The following is a 17,865-nucleotide window of genomic DNA, read 5'->3' as shown; positions in this document are numbered from 1 at the left end:
TGGGACTTGGTTCTAAACAGATAGTCTTACATAATGATTTCCATTTAGCCAGTTGTGCTTTTAATTAGTGTTGCATAGAGCTTCCTTTTGATTTCTTCCCCAGGGAATGTCAGAGTGCCTGAGGAGCTGAAGTTCCCACATGCGTGCTGTGTTGGTATTGCTTCACAAACCCACCTTAGCCTACTCAACCCGACTGACCGTTGGCTGCAAGTCAGCATTGGGGTTCTCAGTGTTAGTGTTAATGGTGAAAAGGTAAGTTCTCATTTGGCTTAACAATTGCATTGTGATCAAGTGCTTGATTTCTGTGACCTTCTACACTCTCCCCCTCCACACACATAATCTCTGAATGACATCTCCTTCACTCCCCCTTTTGTTGTAGTATGTACAGTTTAAAAAGTAAAATTTAGTGCACATGAGTTATTTATTTTTAATTTATTATTAATCATACTTATTTGTGAGATTATATAAATATGCTGATACTTTTCTGTGACTCAAATAAGAACATATCAATTGTTTTTAAAACTAGCAGCAAATTTATATTCTGTTCTCTGCCAGTTTTTTTTTTTTTTTTTAAACAGGCAGAGTTAGACAGTGAGAGAGAGAGACAGAAAGAAAGATCTTCCTTCTGTTGGTTCACCCACCAAATGGCTGCTCTGGCCGGCACACTGCACCGATCCGAAGCCAGGAGCCAGGTGCTTCTCCTGGTCTCCCATGCGGGTGCAGGGCCCAAGCACTTGGGCCATCCTCCACTGCCTTCCCGGGCCACAGCAGAGAGCTGGACTGGAAGAGGAGCAACTGGGACAGAATCTGGCTCCCCAACTGGGACTAGAACCCGGTGTGCCGGCGCCACAGGCGGAGGATTAGCCAAGTGAGCCGTGGTGCCGGCCCTGCCAGGTTTATTATTATTATTATTATTTATTTATTTGAAAGAGTTATGGAGAAGCAGAGGCAGAGAGAGAGAGAGAGACAGAGACATCTTCCATCTGCTCATTCACTCCCCAGATGGCTTCAAGAATCCAGGAGCCAGAAGTTTCTTCTGGTTCACACACATGGGTGCAGGGGGCCCAAGGACTTGAGCCATCTTCTGCTGTTTTCCCAGGCACATTATCAGGGAACTGGATCAAAAGTGGAGCAGCTGGGATTCGAACCGGTGCCCATGTAGGATGCCGGAGGTGCAGATGGCAGCTTAACCCACTGAGCCACACCAATGGTGCCTTTCTGCCAATTTTGTTAAATGTGATGAAATACAGGTTACTGTGATTTATCTGGGAAAACAAAAGTTACTCTTCATGTAATTTGTTTTTCATTTACTTAGGAGGGTATCATTTTGGCTAATTTACCTGATCATTTTCTTTCATGATCTTTTGAAATATCTGGAAAAGGAATTTTAGCATTAATTCTTAGTAGTGGCCCTCACACAGTCAGTTACCGCTGCTATAATTCTGGGCTGTACATCTCGTTTGCTGATTGCAGTGACCATTTGAATGGCAGAGTCGGGAGGGTAGGAAATACAATCAGCGGGTTTGGTTTTGAAATGCCCTTGCTCTGTGACTGCTCCTGGGGAGCAGCACTGGTGTGTGGGTTCGCTTTTTTCTTCCCTGCTAGCAGCATTTATTTAGCCTGCTCTCCCTTTCCTCGCTTTTCCCTCTGTATTCAGGTCCTCAGGTTGTGTTAAAGCAGGTGATTGGAGGAAAGGTTTGAGGGTGGAAAGTGAGATTTGAGGATACTTTCAGGGACAACTAGAAGTGTGTGAATGAAGTAGTATTAGTGTTGTTTGTGGAAAGGGGTGGGTAGAAAGAAGATCTTCACTTACTGTAAGGGGAGAAGTGGTTGGGGCCACAATCAGAGGCTTTGGGACCTTTCGAGCACTCTCCCCACCCCATCAGCAAAAAACACATCCTGGAGAGATTCCTGGGGCTGTGAAAAGCTGTTTTCAGTGCCCCTACTAAGAAAAGTGAGCATATAGACCAGTATGTTTGTTTTAAAAATACTAGGAGGACACAGTCTTTATGCAATGAAAACAATTCAACTCACAGAACATTCTGACTGATTGTTCTTTGTAGATAATGAACTGTCAGATTTGGGTCTTTCTGATCAATAAGGAATGTCTATATTTGGTAGCTGAAGTGATTGCAAAAAGGAATCTTAGACTAGGTGGTTCTACTTGATTTTCAATGTGAAGCCCTTTCTTAATAAATTATGTGGTTCTTTTTTAAAGGTGGATCTTTCAACATATCCATGTTTGGTTTTCAAGAATAAAGTCATCATAAGACCTCATGCCACAGAAGAGATAAAAGTGCTTTTTATCCCTTCCAGTCCTGGGATTTTCAGATGCTTATTCAGTATTTCTTCTTGGCCATTTTCGGCAGATGCTGAGACAATAGTGCAAGCAGAAGCCTTGGCAAGCAGAGTTGTCCTCACTGCTCTTGCTGAGGTCCCTGTTATTGACGTAAGTATTTGTAAATGAATCTTTGTCATACCAGGGATTGTATATGGAGATTGTTTAACCTCTGAAGTAATAGTTGGAAAAGATGGATTTGGGAACACATGATTTAAGTTCAAGCCAAACATTGATCTTCTCATAGAAAAATTTAAACTATTTCTGTTGTTTCATGGAAACACAAATATACTTCCCAAGATGTTTATAAAGCAGAATAAAACATTAAACCCTGTCCTCCAACTGGTTTTCATTGTGTACTTATATATCCATTTAGGAAAGTACCAGTGATTCATATTCTTCTCTCTTTTCTATACCTTTAGATTAGATGCTACCTAGAAACATTTCTTTCTGCAGTCACCCATATTCTGAAAGCAAGAGAAATAAATTAGCCTAGCCTAATTAGGATAATAAGCATTCATTGGATTATTGCCCACTTGGGACAGTGACTCTCAACCCTGAGTGCATGATGGAGTAACACTGGGAGCCTTTAATTCTATCCCAATACTTGAATCCCACCCAGACCAACTGAATCAGAGTTGAGGGTGACTATGTATATCAGTAATTTTTAAATCTTAGATAATTTGAAATTACAACTTTAATTAACAACTACTGCTTTACAAGAAGTGTCTCTTTTTAGTTGATGGTGGGTGAAGTCAGAACCAACAGAGTGAAAAGAAAAGGAATATGGGGCAGTTATGAGGGAAGGTACAAAAAAGAGGAAATATAGAATAGCTTCTCATGATAGGTAAAAATTAGTTCATTTCTAACGCAAATTAAACCTAGGATGTTTATGCAAACTTAACAAGTGTTACTGAGCTTTGACTATAAGGGTAGTTCAGAGGTGGATGTGGTGAAGGAAGGGCAGGGCAGCCTCCTTTGAGGCTGTGGAGTGTAGGGTTTTCCCATGGCGCAGGTGCCCTAGGGGCCAGCTTAGCCACTTGGTGCATTTTCTGGAGTTTAATAGAGGAAATAGAGTTTGTAGGTGTTCTTGTAGTATAATCTCTTAATAATCTTTTCCTTTTTACTGAAATGCCATTTTATGGACCGTTCAATGAGCTCTGTGGTGCTGGCTGTCTTCTAGAGCAGGGGTTTTCAGCTTTAACACTGTTGGCATTTGGGCTGGACTGTTATTTGGGGTGGGTGGGGTGTGCAGGAGAGGATGTTTGGCAGCATCTGTGGCCTCCAACCACTAGATGCCAGCAACCCCTCTTTCCCTGGTTGTGACAACCAAAGCTGCCCCCAGATGTTGGCAATTCACTGTAGTTGAGAGCCACTGACACCCAATTTCAGTAATTTTCTGCATTTCAATATGTTCCACTCTGGTCAGCTTTTGGACTCTGCCCTTAAAGAAGCTAACATTTTTGTAGCAGACATGAAAATTTTCAACTGCTCAGTATTTGAAGTTGCCGTGTTGTGAGTGGCTAACATTCGTGATACTTAACAGGGTAAGGCAGTGGTTCCCAGTATGCTCATTGGAATCAGCCCAGAGACTTCCAGACCTACTGATGTCTGTGTCTGAGCTTTGTGACCAAAATGAGCAAGTTTGGCAGTCACTGGTGTTAAAGGGTCATTCAGTAGTAACTAGGCCAATTACCTCCTGGAGGGATGAAACTTAAAGGTATTAGACGTAAAGGCCAGTGGGATTTGAGTGGGGAAAAGCATTCCCTGTATGAGATAATATAGGAATTTTATACAGATTATTAGGTAACCTACTGTAGACATCATATTTATCAGTGTATGGACCTTTGCTTTGGCTACATATTTCTTTTTTTTTTTTTTTTTCCACAGGCAGAGAGTGGATAGTGAGAGAGAGAGAGACAGAGAGAAAGGTCTTCCTTTTTGCCGTTGGTTCACCCTCCAATGGCCACTGCAGCCAGTGCACTGTGGCCGGCGCATCGCGCTGATCCAAAGCCAGGAGCCAGGTACTTCTCCTGGTCTCCCATGCGGGTGCAAGGCCCAGGGACTTGGGTCATCCTCCACTGCCTTCCAAGGCCATAGCAGAGAGCTGGCCTGGAAGGGAGGCAACCAGGATAGAATCTGGCGCCCCAACCGGGACTAGAACCCCGTGTGCCGGCGCCGCAAGGCTGAGGATTAGCCTGTTAAGCCATGGCGCCATCCTTTGGCTACATATTTCTAAGTTGTCTCCAGTTTATGTTCTTAGAAGAAATGGATAAAAGTTTCTATTGCTAACACTTGTTATTGTTAGATTTTTAATTGCTTGCCTTTTTTAAATTGTTTATTTCTTGGATGCTGAATAACATATATTCTAATTTGCTTGCCTGGATCACTAGTGGTATTGAGCATCTTTTATATTTTTATTAGTCTTTTTCTTCTGCACTGGCTGTTCGGACTTTTTGGTTTTTTTCTGTTGTTTTGTGTATCTTTGGCAATTTTTGTAGATGTTCCTTATAATTCTGCATTTTAATTCCTTACTACTTATTATGCTTTGGGATTATTTTCTCCCATTACTTGGCTTTTTTCAACTCAGTGTTTTTTGTTCGGTTAGACAACAAAAAGTGTAACATAGATCAGACCCTGTATCCCAAGTATAAGACAAGGGTTGTTTTTCTTCCTCTAAAAAGTATCCCTCGGGAAAGAGGGAAGGGCCTGATACCATTCCCACAGATTCACTCCTTAGGATGATGTGCTTGTCTGTAACTACTGCAGCAGGTGTTGGTTTGGATGTTCTAAAAAGTCACTTGACTTAATTGGTTTAAAAAAAGAAAACTAAGAAAAAAGTAGTTTTAAGATTTATTTATTTATTTGAAGTACAGAGAAAGAGAGGGAGAGCCAGAATTCACTCCCTAAATGACTGCAATGGCCCGGGTTGGGCCAGGCCAAAGCCAGAAGCTTCCTTTGGCTCTCCCACATGGGTGGCAGGGTCCCAAGCACTTGGTTCATGCTCCTTTGCTTTTTCCCATGCCATCAGCAGGGAGCTGGATCGGAAGCAGAGCAGCCTGAATGCATACCAGTGCCCACGCAGAATACCGACATTGCAGGCAGCAGCCTTACCCACTATGCCACAATGCTGGTCCCAGAAGACAAATTTTTTTTTTTTTTTTTTTTTTTTTTTAAGATTTATTGCTTCCTGGCCTTTTGGCTAAGATCAAGTATAGTTACTTATTTGAAAGACAGAGTTTGAGAGAGGGAGAGACAGAGAGAAAGAGAGTGATCCATCTGCTTCTCCACAATTCAGATGGCCACAATGCCCGTGGCTGAGCCAGGCCAAAGCCAGGAACTGCATCCAGGTCTCCCACGTGGGTGGCAGGGGCCCAAACACATGGGCCATCTTTTGATTTTCCCAGGCCTTTAGCAGGGAGCTGGATGGGAATTAGAACAGCTGGATCATGCCCATATGGGATGCCAGCATTTGCAGGCAGCCATGACTTTACTTGCTGTGCCACAACACTGTGACCCTAAGTACAAGAAATTTAACCCAAGTTAATGATTATTTCTGGCGGTGTGTAAATATTAGATGTTATACATTAACCTTTTAAATATTACTTCAAGAAACTGTTAAGTGATTAGATGGGGAAATCTTGACCATATGTGTACAGAATAAATAAAAACAAGTACTACTGTGTTACCTGGATGAGCGTTTTGGCTTCAGTGACTCAGTGGCAGCATCACATAAGAGAATTCATAAAGTTTGTGGAAAATAAAATTAAAAGCAGGAGTTTATTTTGTGCAGATTGTTTTTCATAACATGTGGCAGATGAATTAGGAAAAAAAGCTGTGAATTTAAAAAATGTTGTGCACCAAAATAAACTCATACTTTTTTTTTAAAAAAAAAGTGTATTTTTATCTACTTGAAATTTCACTCTCTAAATGCCTTGCAACATAAAGAGTTGAGCCAGGCAGAAGCAAGGAACCCAGAACTCTATGTGGGTCTCCCACATAGGAGGCAGAGCATCATCTCTTATCGCCTGCCCCCTGCCACCACACTAGCAGGAAGCTGAATGGGAAATGGAGTAGTCAGGGTAAGAATCAGCACTAAAATCTTATTCTCCCTATTTTTCTCAAACTTTTAAAATTGCCTTTGTGGATGAAAATTGCTATAAAATCAGTTTGCATACACATGAGGATAGCTTTTTGGATACCTGTCATAGCAGCTCAGAAAGTATCTCTAGTGATGAAGAAGCCACTGATAGAATCCTCGTCTGATTTTGAAGACTGTACTGACTGAAATCCTTCTGCCAGGGGTGGCAACACTTCACTCTCATTTTCTCTGATCTCTGCTGACGTTTATAGAGTGGAGGCCCCCAACTACCCTCTCCCCACATTCTCACTGCCCTTTGTCCTAATTCTCTGCTTTGTGCTTTTTGCCATTTACATGCTAAATAGCCAGTCTCTATTATTATTTGATTCTCGTGCCCCCCTCTCCCCACTACAGTACAGACCCCTTAGGTGCAGCAGCTTGTCTGAAAGTGTAAGCAGGCATATTTCTAAATTAACATGGTTTTTAAAATTCTGTATCACATATATATGCACCAAAACCAGCAATTATAGTCAGTTAGGCATTCCCCCCCCCCCCACATTGATAAAGGCTTATGTATTAAAATTGGTCAAAAAAGACTTTAAAGTGCATCTGTAGTTTCTAAATGGGAGAGTTTGGCCTGTTGTTCTCTGCCTCACCCCCTCCCTTTCTGCCACTGTGGCCAGAGAAAGGGATGGAGATGGGCTGTGTAGTCTAGTACAGCTTCATGCTGTGTTGATGCTCACTGTGTGCTTATAAAGAAGCTCTGAGTTACAGAGTTCTTATGTGCCCTTCTGCTCTGACTTTTCACTCTGTAATTTAAATCTGTGTAATTGCTGAGGTTTTACTTTATTATTACTAGTATTTTTGTTTGCTCATGGTCTTTCAGTGTCTGAGAGGTGGCTGCAGATGTGAAATGTCTTTAGTAGGAAGACGTACAGTCTAGCAGTTTTGTCTTGAGTGTTCTGCAGCTGTATTGCTACTTGTGCTTAGGCTCCCAGTTGTTTTATCTTTTAAGTGAAATGTTTTATCTTTTAAGTAAGAATTCTCTTTATCCCTTTTGTCTTAGAGTCTGTTTTGTCTGGTATTGATATTGCTGTGTCATCTTTGTTTTGTTGACTAATTTGCTGGCATATCTATTTCCATATCTTTGCTTTTCTGTTTTCAACATCTGTTTCATTATGATATCCCTTAAAAACTCAGCTACATTTTTTTCCTTTTTTTTCCCCTCTTTTTTTTTTTTTTTTTTAATTTATTTATTTGAGAGGTAGAGTTACAGACAGTGAGAGGGAGAGAGACAGAGAGAGAGATCTTCCATCCACTGGTTCACTTCCCAGATGACCACAATAGCCAGAGCTGAGCCGATCTGGAACTAGGAGCTAGGATCTTCTGTGTCTCTCATGCGGGTGCAGGGGCCCAAGAGTTTGGACCATCCCCCACTGCTTTCCCAGGCCATAGCAGAGAGCTAGATCAGAAGAGGAGCAGCCAGGATTAGAACAGGTGCTCATATGGGATGCCAGTGCTGCAGTAGGAGGATTAACCTACTGTGCCACGGCGCCACCCCCACCCCCCTTTTAAGATTTATTTATTTATTTGAAAGGCAGAGTTACAGGGTAGGGAGGGAGATCTTCTGTGTATATTTTGGTTCACTCCTCAAATGGCTACAACAATGAGAGCTGAGCCAGGCCGAAGCCAGGCCGAAGCCAGGAGTCTGGATCCAGGAGCCTCCTCTAGGTCTGCTACACTTGATCTTAGCCAAAAGGCTGAGAAGCAGTCCTCTTCCAGGTCTCCTACATGAGTTCAAGGGCCCAACCACTTGGGCCATATTCCGCTGCTTTCCTAGGCCATCAGCCGGGACTCATGGGATGCTGGCACCACAGATGGCAGCTTTACCCTCTATGCCACAATGCTGGCCCCTTCTCCCCCTCCTTTCTTGATGCCTTTTGGGTATATTACATTTTATTTTTCCCTTTTGTGTTAGTTTAGAAGTTCCACATTTCCATTCCCATTTTTTTCAAGTTGATTACCTAAGTCTAAAGTTAGTCAGGAGTTCTGTTTCCAAGCAACACAGTAAGCTTTGATAATTTTAAAAAATGTTCATTTATTTTCATCTATTTGAAAAGCAAAGTGAGCAAGAGAAAGAGAGCACGCTTTTATCTGCTTGTTCGCTTCACAAATACTTACAACAGCTGGAACTTCAGGGCCTGAAACTCCATCCAGGTCTCCCACATGAGTGGCAAGGGCCCATGCACTTGAACTGCTTTCCAAGATGCTTTAGCAGGGAGATAGAATGGAAGCAGGACACTCAGGACTCAAACCAGCACTCCAGAATGTAATGTGGTGTTGGGAAGCAGCTGTTTAACCTACTGTGCCAGCAATGCCTGCTCTGATCATTTTCATGCTCATCTTCCTTCCATATTATCTTTGACTAACATTTTATTTCACAATGGTTCTTAAAATAAACATTAAATTTTTTAAAAAGATTTATTTTATTTATTTGAAAGAGTTACAGAGAGAGGTAGAGACAGAAAGAGAGGTCGTCTTCCATCCGCTAGTTCACCCCCCAGATGGCCACAACGGCCGGAGCTGCACCAATCTGAAGCCAGGAGCCAGGAGCTTCTTCCAGGTCTCCCATGTGGGTGCAGGGTCCCAAGCACTTGGGCTATCTTCTGCTGCTTTCCCAAGCCATAGCAGAGAGCTGGATTGGAAGAGGAGCAACCGGGACTAGAACCAGCACCCATATGGGATGCTGGCGCTTCAGGCCAGGGCTTTAACCCGCTGCACCACAGTGCGAGCCCCAACATTAAATTTTTTAACAGATTGGGCTTTATCATAGTTTCTGTTGTTTTGCTCACCTTTGCTTCATGCTTCATGAATCCTCTGCTATTCCATCACTGACTCTGTTCTACCTGTGTTTAAAATGAACTTACTTTGCAATAATAAATATTTCCGATTATTTATAGTTCTTGGGTTACTAGTGCTTCTACTTGTTCCTTTTGCTTGGTTATCCTACTTATTTTCTGCATGTGATTTCTCATTTTTTAATTGATACATAAAATTTTTAATTTGAGTTCACATTTTTCTCTGGGGACCCCATGTTTTCTGGATTTTGAAAGTGTCTCTAGAGAGTACATTACAGAACGGCACTGAAACACAGTCCAGGCCCTGAAGGTTCCTTTGAGTCTCAGCTTGGGGCTCCTGTGCTTGACATGGCCTAGGCCTTGGCTTTCATGTTCTTGAATGTGACCTCTTTATGCCTCCACCTCCCTGTATAGGCTCCTTGTTGCCTACCCAGACGTGTGAACAGAGTTTTTCCAGTTCCCTTTTCATTTCTAGAAAGGGCACTTTGAAATTTTGGACTTTCTGCATGGAGTTTAGATTCCATCTATCCTCACCCTGCCCATAACAAGCCTGACATCCTGTCTTCTGTTCACAGGAAGATGTAAACTTGACCTCCTTGGAGGCAAGTCTGGACACCAGACCTTCATGTGTCACCACCAAAGTCAGCTCCCTTTGCCAGTCTGCCTTTGACTTTCCTGTATTTAATATTTGGCTCAAGTAAAAAAAGAAAAAAGTTTGTGTGTGTAAATGTTACCCTACATTTCTGCATGTGTGGGTGTAGGAGCTCTGTTTTGCTGGTCTTCCAGGTTTACAGAAATCAGTCTTTTATGGTAGTAGGCACTTACATTAAACTTTCTGATATGTCTATTTTGATATGATTTTAAACATTTTCAGTATTTTAGAGGTTTTAATTAGATATGAAAATAACTAAACATTCAGATTGCTTTGAAGGCAACTGAAAAGTCAGTATTCTATTAATAGAACTATTGAAGGGAGATTTGTATATTTTATAAAATTGTCAGTTTATCCTAAGATCTATAGTCTTTTCAAAGTAGTGGCAGCTAAGATATTGCTTTATTTTATAGTATATTTGGATATATAGAGTACTTCAAAAGAAGAATTTAATGTTTGTTTTTGTAGGTGAACAATTGTGAAATAGTCCTACACTCTCTCAATTAGTAGTCAATGATATGAATATAAGGTGAGATATTTATTAATATGTTGCTTTTCATAAATCCATCTCTTTTTCCTTCAATAATTAGGTAGAAACAGAAAAAAAAGATGTTCTTGATTTTGGTGACTTGACTTATGGAGGCTGGAAAGCTCTCCCGTTAAAACTGATAAACCGGACGCACGCCTCTGTGCCGATCAGGCTGATGATTAATGCTGTAAGTACTAACATTCAGTGAGACACTATGGGCAGACTACATTGACTTGGAATTGTGGGCATTGCTAATATAATCCTTGGTCAATTTTTGCTTTCCTTATTTTCTTAAGGATTCTGTGAACAAATTTAACATTACAGTATCAGCTTTACTAAAAGAGAGTCTTCTGTTTCTGGACAGGATGCAGTAGCCTGGCGCTGCTTCATGTTTTCGAAGGAGCCCATCCATGCTTCTGTGAAAGCTGCTCCTCGTGCTGATGTGGTTTCTCAGCTGGCAGCCCCTTCTGTAGTCAGTCACCTGATTCCTGCCAGTTACGATGGACAGGTAGGTTGGGCATTGTGAGGAATTGGCTTAGAGTTAAAGAGAAGGGAAAGTTTTCACACTGCTTTTCTTTCATTAAGCTTTCAATCTTAATACCAGTATTCACTTACCAAAGAATTTTTTTATTTTTTTATTTTATAGGATCCAGAATTTCTGATAATTTGGGTTCTTTTCCATAGTCCAAAGAAACTAATCGCTTCTTCAGGTATCATGTTTACATTGTCTGGGAATTGCTTTACTCAGCTAAATAAACTACAGACTTCAGGTTTATTTCTTCTGTCAATAAATGTGCATACTTTGAATGATTTGTCACCTACTTTATGTTGTTTACAAAATGGGGTGGACAACATGCTGTATTGGCTTGGGTAACCTGAGCAAGCAACACAGAAAACCTTTGGGAATATTTTCTCATAGTTGATCTTATCACATCTATCAGTTGGATGTTTCCCTTCTTTGTCCACCTCTCTCCACTCATTTCTGTTCTTCTTTTTATTCTTTTAAATAGTCTTACCTAAATTTTCTTGTGACTCCTTTTAAGGGTATTGTGTTAAACTGCTAGTGGCATTTAGAATTAAAATAACTTTGGTCTGTGAACTAAAAGAATGAAATTTTATAGAGATTCTAGACTCAGCAGAAGAATTCTTGGCAAGAATTGATATAGAAGTTGACAGCCCAAACCCTACACCAGTTCTTCGAAGTGTTGCTCTCCGAGCAAGAGCAGGAGTAGCTAGGATACATGCTCCAAGGGATTTACAGGTACCCTTACATGTCTCTTTGACATTATTACCATTTTGTGTTAAGATTGATTTCACTTTGTGACTTTTTTTTAAAGTACCTGTATTGCTCCATCCTCTAGACTATGCATTTACTGTCCAGTGTGAATTCCTCAACACACCATCACTTACCTTTGAAAAATGCTGGGAATATTGAAGTTTATCTAGATATCAAGGTAAGAGTTCCTGTCAGGGTGCTCTAGGGTGGTCTCAGGTCATCAGAGTCTCCCCCTGTCTGCAGGCTGCTGGGCTGCCTGACTCATCAGAGCCATGAGGCTCCAGTGGAAGGGTCGCTGCCAGTGCCTTAAAATCTGGATTATACATATACATGCTAGGGTTCTTTAAAATTTTTTTTTTTTTTTTTTGACAGAGTTAGTGAGGGACGAGAGAAAGGTCTTCCTTTTCCGTTGGTTCACCCCCCAAATGGCTGCTACAGCCGACGCGCTGCGCCAGTCTGAAGCCAGGAGCCAGGTGCTTCCTCCTGGTCTCCCATGCGGGTGCAGGGCCCAACCACTTAGGCCATCCTCCATTGCCTTCCCGGGCCACAGCAGAGAGCTGGACTGGAAGAGGAGCAACAGGGACAGAACCCGGCACCCCAATTGGGACTAGAACCTGGGGTGCCGGCGCCGCAGGCAGAGGATTAGCCTAGTGAGCCACGGTGCCAGTCAGGGTGCTTTAATTCTAAAATCTAATGTTTTGAATTTAAACATGAAGTTCTACATTAGTTCCTGAGAAATGTGTATGTCATCCTGTGGCTAGGTAGTGTTGGAGAGGAGTGCTCTATGTATGTCAACAGTATTTCTGAGACCCAAGAGTGAGAGAGGTGTCAATGATGGGAGTTAGGAAGGGGTGGGAGAACAGGGGACAGACTATCCTTTCCAAGAGAATAAGGTGAGTTGGGATAGTGGTGGGCATGAGGAAGGGGTAAATATCCTGCCGTAGAAAGTGACAAGGAGAGAAAGAACTGGAGGGAAAGCTGTACTTGTTTAGTCGGTATTTAGTGATGCTTATGTGTAAATGTTTAGGTCTCAGTACCAGGAAGTCACTTTTCAGTGGATCCAGAGAATCTATTCCTTAAACCTGGAGAAGAGCATGAAGTTAAAGTTTCATTTACTCCAAAGGACCCCAAAGCCTGTGAGGAGAGGTAATTTGCAAATATTTATAGTGAGAATTGTAAATGAGAAGCATTCACTTAGATGTGCTTCACTTGCAGGCCCAATAATGAAGTTAACATGTTTTGCTTTACCTAGTAGTGATAATGGTAACATGTTCTGCCTAACTTCTTTCATTTGGCCTCAGATTCTCTGCTTTTTGTTACTAAAAATCTTTCAAATGAGCTGGAGAGAAATTAAGAAATCACTATTTTTAAGTCTGTTCTGACAAGAGAAAATGATAAAACATCAATTTTGGTTTTTCTCCCAGGAAGCCTTAGTTGACCTTGTCAGTTAATTTAAAATTCTCTAGGCTTATGGTTTTTGGCACCTGGATGAGAAGTGAATATTAACTTAGTCAGAACAGCATTGTCATTAGTATTTGAACTTGTTTGCCTAAACCTAACTTGAAGTACACCCTTCTGAGACCCCTGTGGCTCTGTCCACAGCCCAGGTTGCATAGTACACTCGTGTGCTTGGTCTGCTGCTCAGACCCTGCAGAAGAAGCAAAGAATCGGGCTGTACCTGTGCATGCCTTGTGCCGGAAATACTTGCTCTCAGCGTGTCTGGGAGGCCTTCCTCAGCCCTTCCCAAATCCCTTGAAAATAGTGTTCTGGAGCACTGTAAACTTCTCATCCTTCCATGTGGATGTTATTCTGATCATTTTTTCCTTGTGTGTTTTTCTCTGGAACGTGAGCTCCAAGGGAGGGACAGTCACTGGATCCTCAGCACACAGCAGTCTCTTGGGCAAAGGAATCCTGTAGGATACAGTTGCCAAAAGAATTTAATACAGCTGAGTGTTTTTCTTTTCTCTTTTTGCTTTGTTAGGGTCTTGACAATATTTGTGCAGCCGTTTGGACCTCAGTATGAAGTAGTGTTAAAAGGTGAAGTAATTTCTTCAGAAAGTAAACCTCTGTCACCTGGATCTTGCTTCTCAGATATTCCATCGATTTTGTCCAACAAGCAGTTTCTGACTTGGGGTGGTGTCCCTCTTGGTCGAACACAGTAAGTATACACACTGCAGCTTGGGGAGCTAATATTTTGTTATTTAATATTCTAATGTTACTCTCTGTTAATTATGACCAAGTATTGATTTTAGATTGAGATAAAGCTATCTTACATGTGCTTAATCTTCAAATTGTGGATTTTAATTAAAAATGTCTCTTTTTGAAAGTGTATCCTAAAGAAATAGGTTTCAGTTTTTCTAGACTCTTTGATGAATTCTCTATTGCTAATGACATTTAGGTAATTAAGGGGCTGGTGCTGTGGCATAGAAGGTTAGGCTTTTGCCTTCAGTGTACCCCATATGGGTGGAGATTCAAGTCCTGGCTGTTCCACTTCCAATCCAGCTCCCTGTTAATGGCCTGGAAAAGCAACAGCAGATGACTCAAGTGTTGGGTCCTTGCACCCATAAGGAAGACCTGTAAGAAGCTCCTGGCTTCAGATTTACCCAGCTCTGGCCGTTGAAACCATCTGGAGAGTGAACCAGCAGATGGAAGACCTCTCTCTCTCTTTGTAACTCTGCCCTTCAAATAAATAAATAAATCTTAAAAAAAAGAGAAATTTAGGTAATTAAGAGATTACATTTTCTTGTGTTCTTCCTATGAAAAGTGTTACGGAAAGGTAGGAAGGAAAAATTAGAAAGCTTATTCCTTTTTTTTTTTTTTAAGTCATATTTGTTTATATGAAAGCCAGAGTGGGAGCCAGGTAGAGACAAAGAGAAACAGAGCTTTCATCTGCTGGTTTGCTCCTCAAATGGCTACAATGGCTGGGGCTAGGTGAGGCCAAAGTCAGGAGCCAGGAACTCCATCCCTGTCTGCCTCCCGGATGGCAGGGACCCAAGTACTTTGGCCATCTTTTGCTGCATTTGGAGTCCGTTAGCAGGAAGCTGAATCAGAAGTAGAGTAGCCAGGACTCCAGTATCACAAGTGGTGGCTTAACCCGCTGCGACACCAAACTATTCCCTGACCTTGTTCTTTTTAACACATAGTTGATCCTATAGTGGATCTGGTCCTTTAAGTCAGAGATACAAAGAAGCTGAGTCAGAACCATAGGCATTCTTGTGTGGATCCTGACAGAACTGTCCATGCTGTGACAAAATCTGTAGGAAATAATTAATACTGTAAAGATGGCTGTTCTTAAAACCCAGCTGTTCCTAGATGCCATATATCCTGAAATCTTATTTTCAGTTCATTATGAATCAAATTAACATGTGCTAAACGTTCTTCAAAATTTATATTAGGTAAATTGCATACAGGAACACTGTGATGCTTTTGGGCTTTATAGTGGCAAGGTCTTTTTTTTTTTTTTTTTTTTTTTTTAATTTGAAAGAGAGTATGCTCCTATTTGCTGACTTACTCCTCAAATGCCCAACAGCCTTAGACTGGGAGCTTAAGATGGGGGCCTAGAAGATCCACCCTCAATGTGGGCGCACACCATCCTAAAGTTAAAAACTGGAGGAAGGGCACTTCCTTGATCTTTGCTCTGAAGCTGGATGGTGCTGCTCTTCTGTCTTTGTCCCTGTCAGAACCTCATCTTTGGCCTTTGTTCCCACTGACTTTACCTGGCAAGTTCCCTGGCTCTCGGGTCTTTGACCTCGGACTAAGAGTTCTTTGGTTCTGAGCTTGCTCTTCTTGGACCAAGATACGCTACAGGATTTTCTGATTCTCAACTTTGCAGAGGAGTGTCTCCTGAATGTCCATCATATTGGCAAACTTTTATATCCTGACACGGGAGCTTTTCCTCCAAAAGGCAGAGTGCAGTGAGAGAGACAGAGAGAAAGGTCTTCCTTTTTCCATTGGTTCACCCCCCAATGGCCGCTGTGGCACCTCACTGATCCAAAGCCAGGAGCCCGGTGCTTCTCCTGGCTTCCCATGCGGGTGCAGGGCCCATGGACTTGGGCCATCCTCCACTTCCCTCCCGGGCCACAGCAGAGAGCTGGACTGGAAGAAGAGCAACCGGGACAGAATCTGGCGCCCCAACTGGGACTAGAACCCGGGTGCTGGCGCCGCAGGCGGAGGATTAGCCTATTGAGCTGCGGCGCCGGCCCAGAACAACTACTTTGTGACACTTGCCAGTATGTACTAAAGTGAACACAGAATATTCACAAAGTTGATAGGAGACATGTATAATGAAAAACCATGTGTGAATTTCATTATTTTTTGCACCAAAATAAACTCATGTTTTTTAATAATAAAAAAAAAAAAAAGATGGGGGCCTAAAACTCAACCCAAGTCTCTGATGTGGGTGGCAGAAACCCAATCATTTGTGGCATCATGACTGCATCACAGGGTCTGTGTTAACAGGAAACTGGAGTTAGGATCCAGAGCTGGAATTCTACCCCAGATACTCCAGTGTGGGAAGTGGGATGTGAGCATTTTAACTGCTAGATTAAGCACTCGCCAACCCATCAGGGAAATATTTTACCTTGTTTCTTCCTGAGTGAGGAAGTAGTAATTATATACTCCTGAGTGACACATAATAATTATACATACTTATGGAGTCTATTTCAGTGCATGTAATACAATGAGTAAAGGTCAGAGTAGAGTTACTGGCATAGACATGGATTTAAACATGTATTACTTCTTTGTGCTAGAGACATTAAAAAATCTTCTCTACCACTTCTATGAAACACATGATTAAGTGTTGTCAACCATGGTTACCCTACTGTGCCCTAGAATATTAGAAGTTCTTCCTCCTGTCTCACCGCACCCCTGTATCCATTGTCCGTCCTGTTTCCATCCCCTACCCCATGCCCTCCCCAGGCTCTGGTAACCACTGTTCTACTCTTAACTTCTAAGAGGTAAGTTAATTTTGGAACAAAAATATCTTTAGCCTGTGGCTGGTTTCTCCATAGAACACATTTTCCATGAGCATTTTGAAAAGCCTTGATGTGAGAATATGCTGTATTTGTCTTTTTGTGCCTGACTTATTTCACTTAACAATGTCCTCCAGTTCTATCCATGTTGCTGCAAACAACCTCTATCCCTTTTTATGGCTTAAGAATATTGCATTGTGTATATGTATCACATTTTCTTTATTCAGACGTCAAAGGCCACTCAGGTTAGTTCCATATCTTGGATGTTGTAAACAGTGCTACAGTAAACCTGGGGTACAGACGTCTCTTTAACAGAGTGACTTAATTTCCTCTGGATACATACCCAGTAGTCAAATTGCTGGGTCATGTGGCGGTTCTATTTGTAGTTTTTAACGGAACCTCCATACTGTTTTACATAGACTGTCCTACTTTACATTCCTGCTAATAGGGTATGAACATTTCCCTTTCTCCACATTCTAGTAAGCATTTTGTAATTTTTTTTAAAGATTTATTCTATTTATTTGAAAGACAGAGTTACAGAGAGAGGTAGAGACAGAGAGAGAGGTCTTTCATCTGCTGGTTCCCTACCCACATGGCTGCAACAGCCAGAACTAAGCCTAACTGAAGCCAGGAGCCAGCAGCTTCTTCCTGATCTCTGACGTGGGTGCAGGGGCCCAAGGACTTGGGCCATCCTCTGCTGCCTTCCCGGGTGCTTTAACAGGGAGCTGGATCAGAAGCAGAACATCTAGGACTCAAACTGGCACCCACACGGGATGCCGGTGCCGCAGGCTGGGGCCCTAACCCACTCCGCCATAGTGCTGCCCCAAGCATTTATAATTTTTTATCTTTTTGATAAAATCCATTCTAACTGAGATGTTAGATGTTAGATGTTAGATGTGTTGCCCTAATGGTTGGTGATATTGAGTATTTTTTCATATATGTGTTGGCCATTTCTAACTTCTGTTTCTTCTTTTTTTTTTTTTTTGATAGGCAGAGTGGACAGTAAGAGAGAGAGACAGAGAGAAAGGTCTTCCTTTTGCCGTTGGTTCACCCTCCAATGGCCGCCACAGTTGGTGCGCTGCGGCCGGCGCACCGCGCTGATCCAATGGCAGGAGCCAGGGGCTTATCCTGGTCTCCCATGGGGTGCAGGACCCAAGCACT

General features: G+C 42.1%; 1 protein-coding gene across 10 annotated transcripts in view; it reads left to right on the top strand.

Moving 5' to 3' along the window:
- The window catches only part of CEP192 (centrosomal protein 192), a 146,488-nt gene that overhangs the window by 85,049 nt on the left and 43,574 nt on the right, over positions 1-17,865 (top strand). For all 10 annotated transcript variants that reach the window (XM_062201313.1, XM_062201319.1, XM_062201321.1 and 7 more), the window contains 9 exons: positions 104-252; positions 2,219-2,449; positions 10,520-10,645; positions 10,823-10,966; positions 11,105-11,168; positions 11,580-11,719; positions 11,820-11,912; positions 12,762-12,880; positions 13,716-13,892. In XM_062201313.1, coding sequence (XP_062057297.1) covers positions 104-252; positions 2,219-2,449; positions 10,520-10,645; positions 10,823-10,966; positions 11,105-11,168; positions 11,580-11,719; positions 11,820-11,912; positions 12,762-12,880; positions 13,716-13,892 — 1,243 coding nt within the window. The remainder of the gene's footprint in view (positions 1-103; positions 253-2,218; positions 2,450-10,519; positions 10,646-10,822; positions 10,967-11,104; positions 11,169-11,579; positions 11,720-11,819; positions 11,913-12,761; positions 12,881-13,715; positions 13,893-17,865) is intronic.

Source organism: Lepus europaeus, chromosome 9, assembly GCF_033115175.1.
Source record: "Lepus europaeus isolate LE1 chromosome 9, mLepTim1.pri, whole genome shotgun sequence".
NCBI classification, from domain to species: domain Eukaryota; kingdom Metazoa; phylum Chordata; class Mammalia; order Lagomorpha; family Leporidae; genus Lepus; species Lepus europaeus.
Note: the sequence above shows the minus strand (reverse complement) of the source record. Positions and strands in the feature narration are given on the sequence as shown.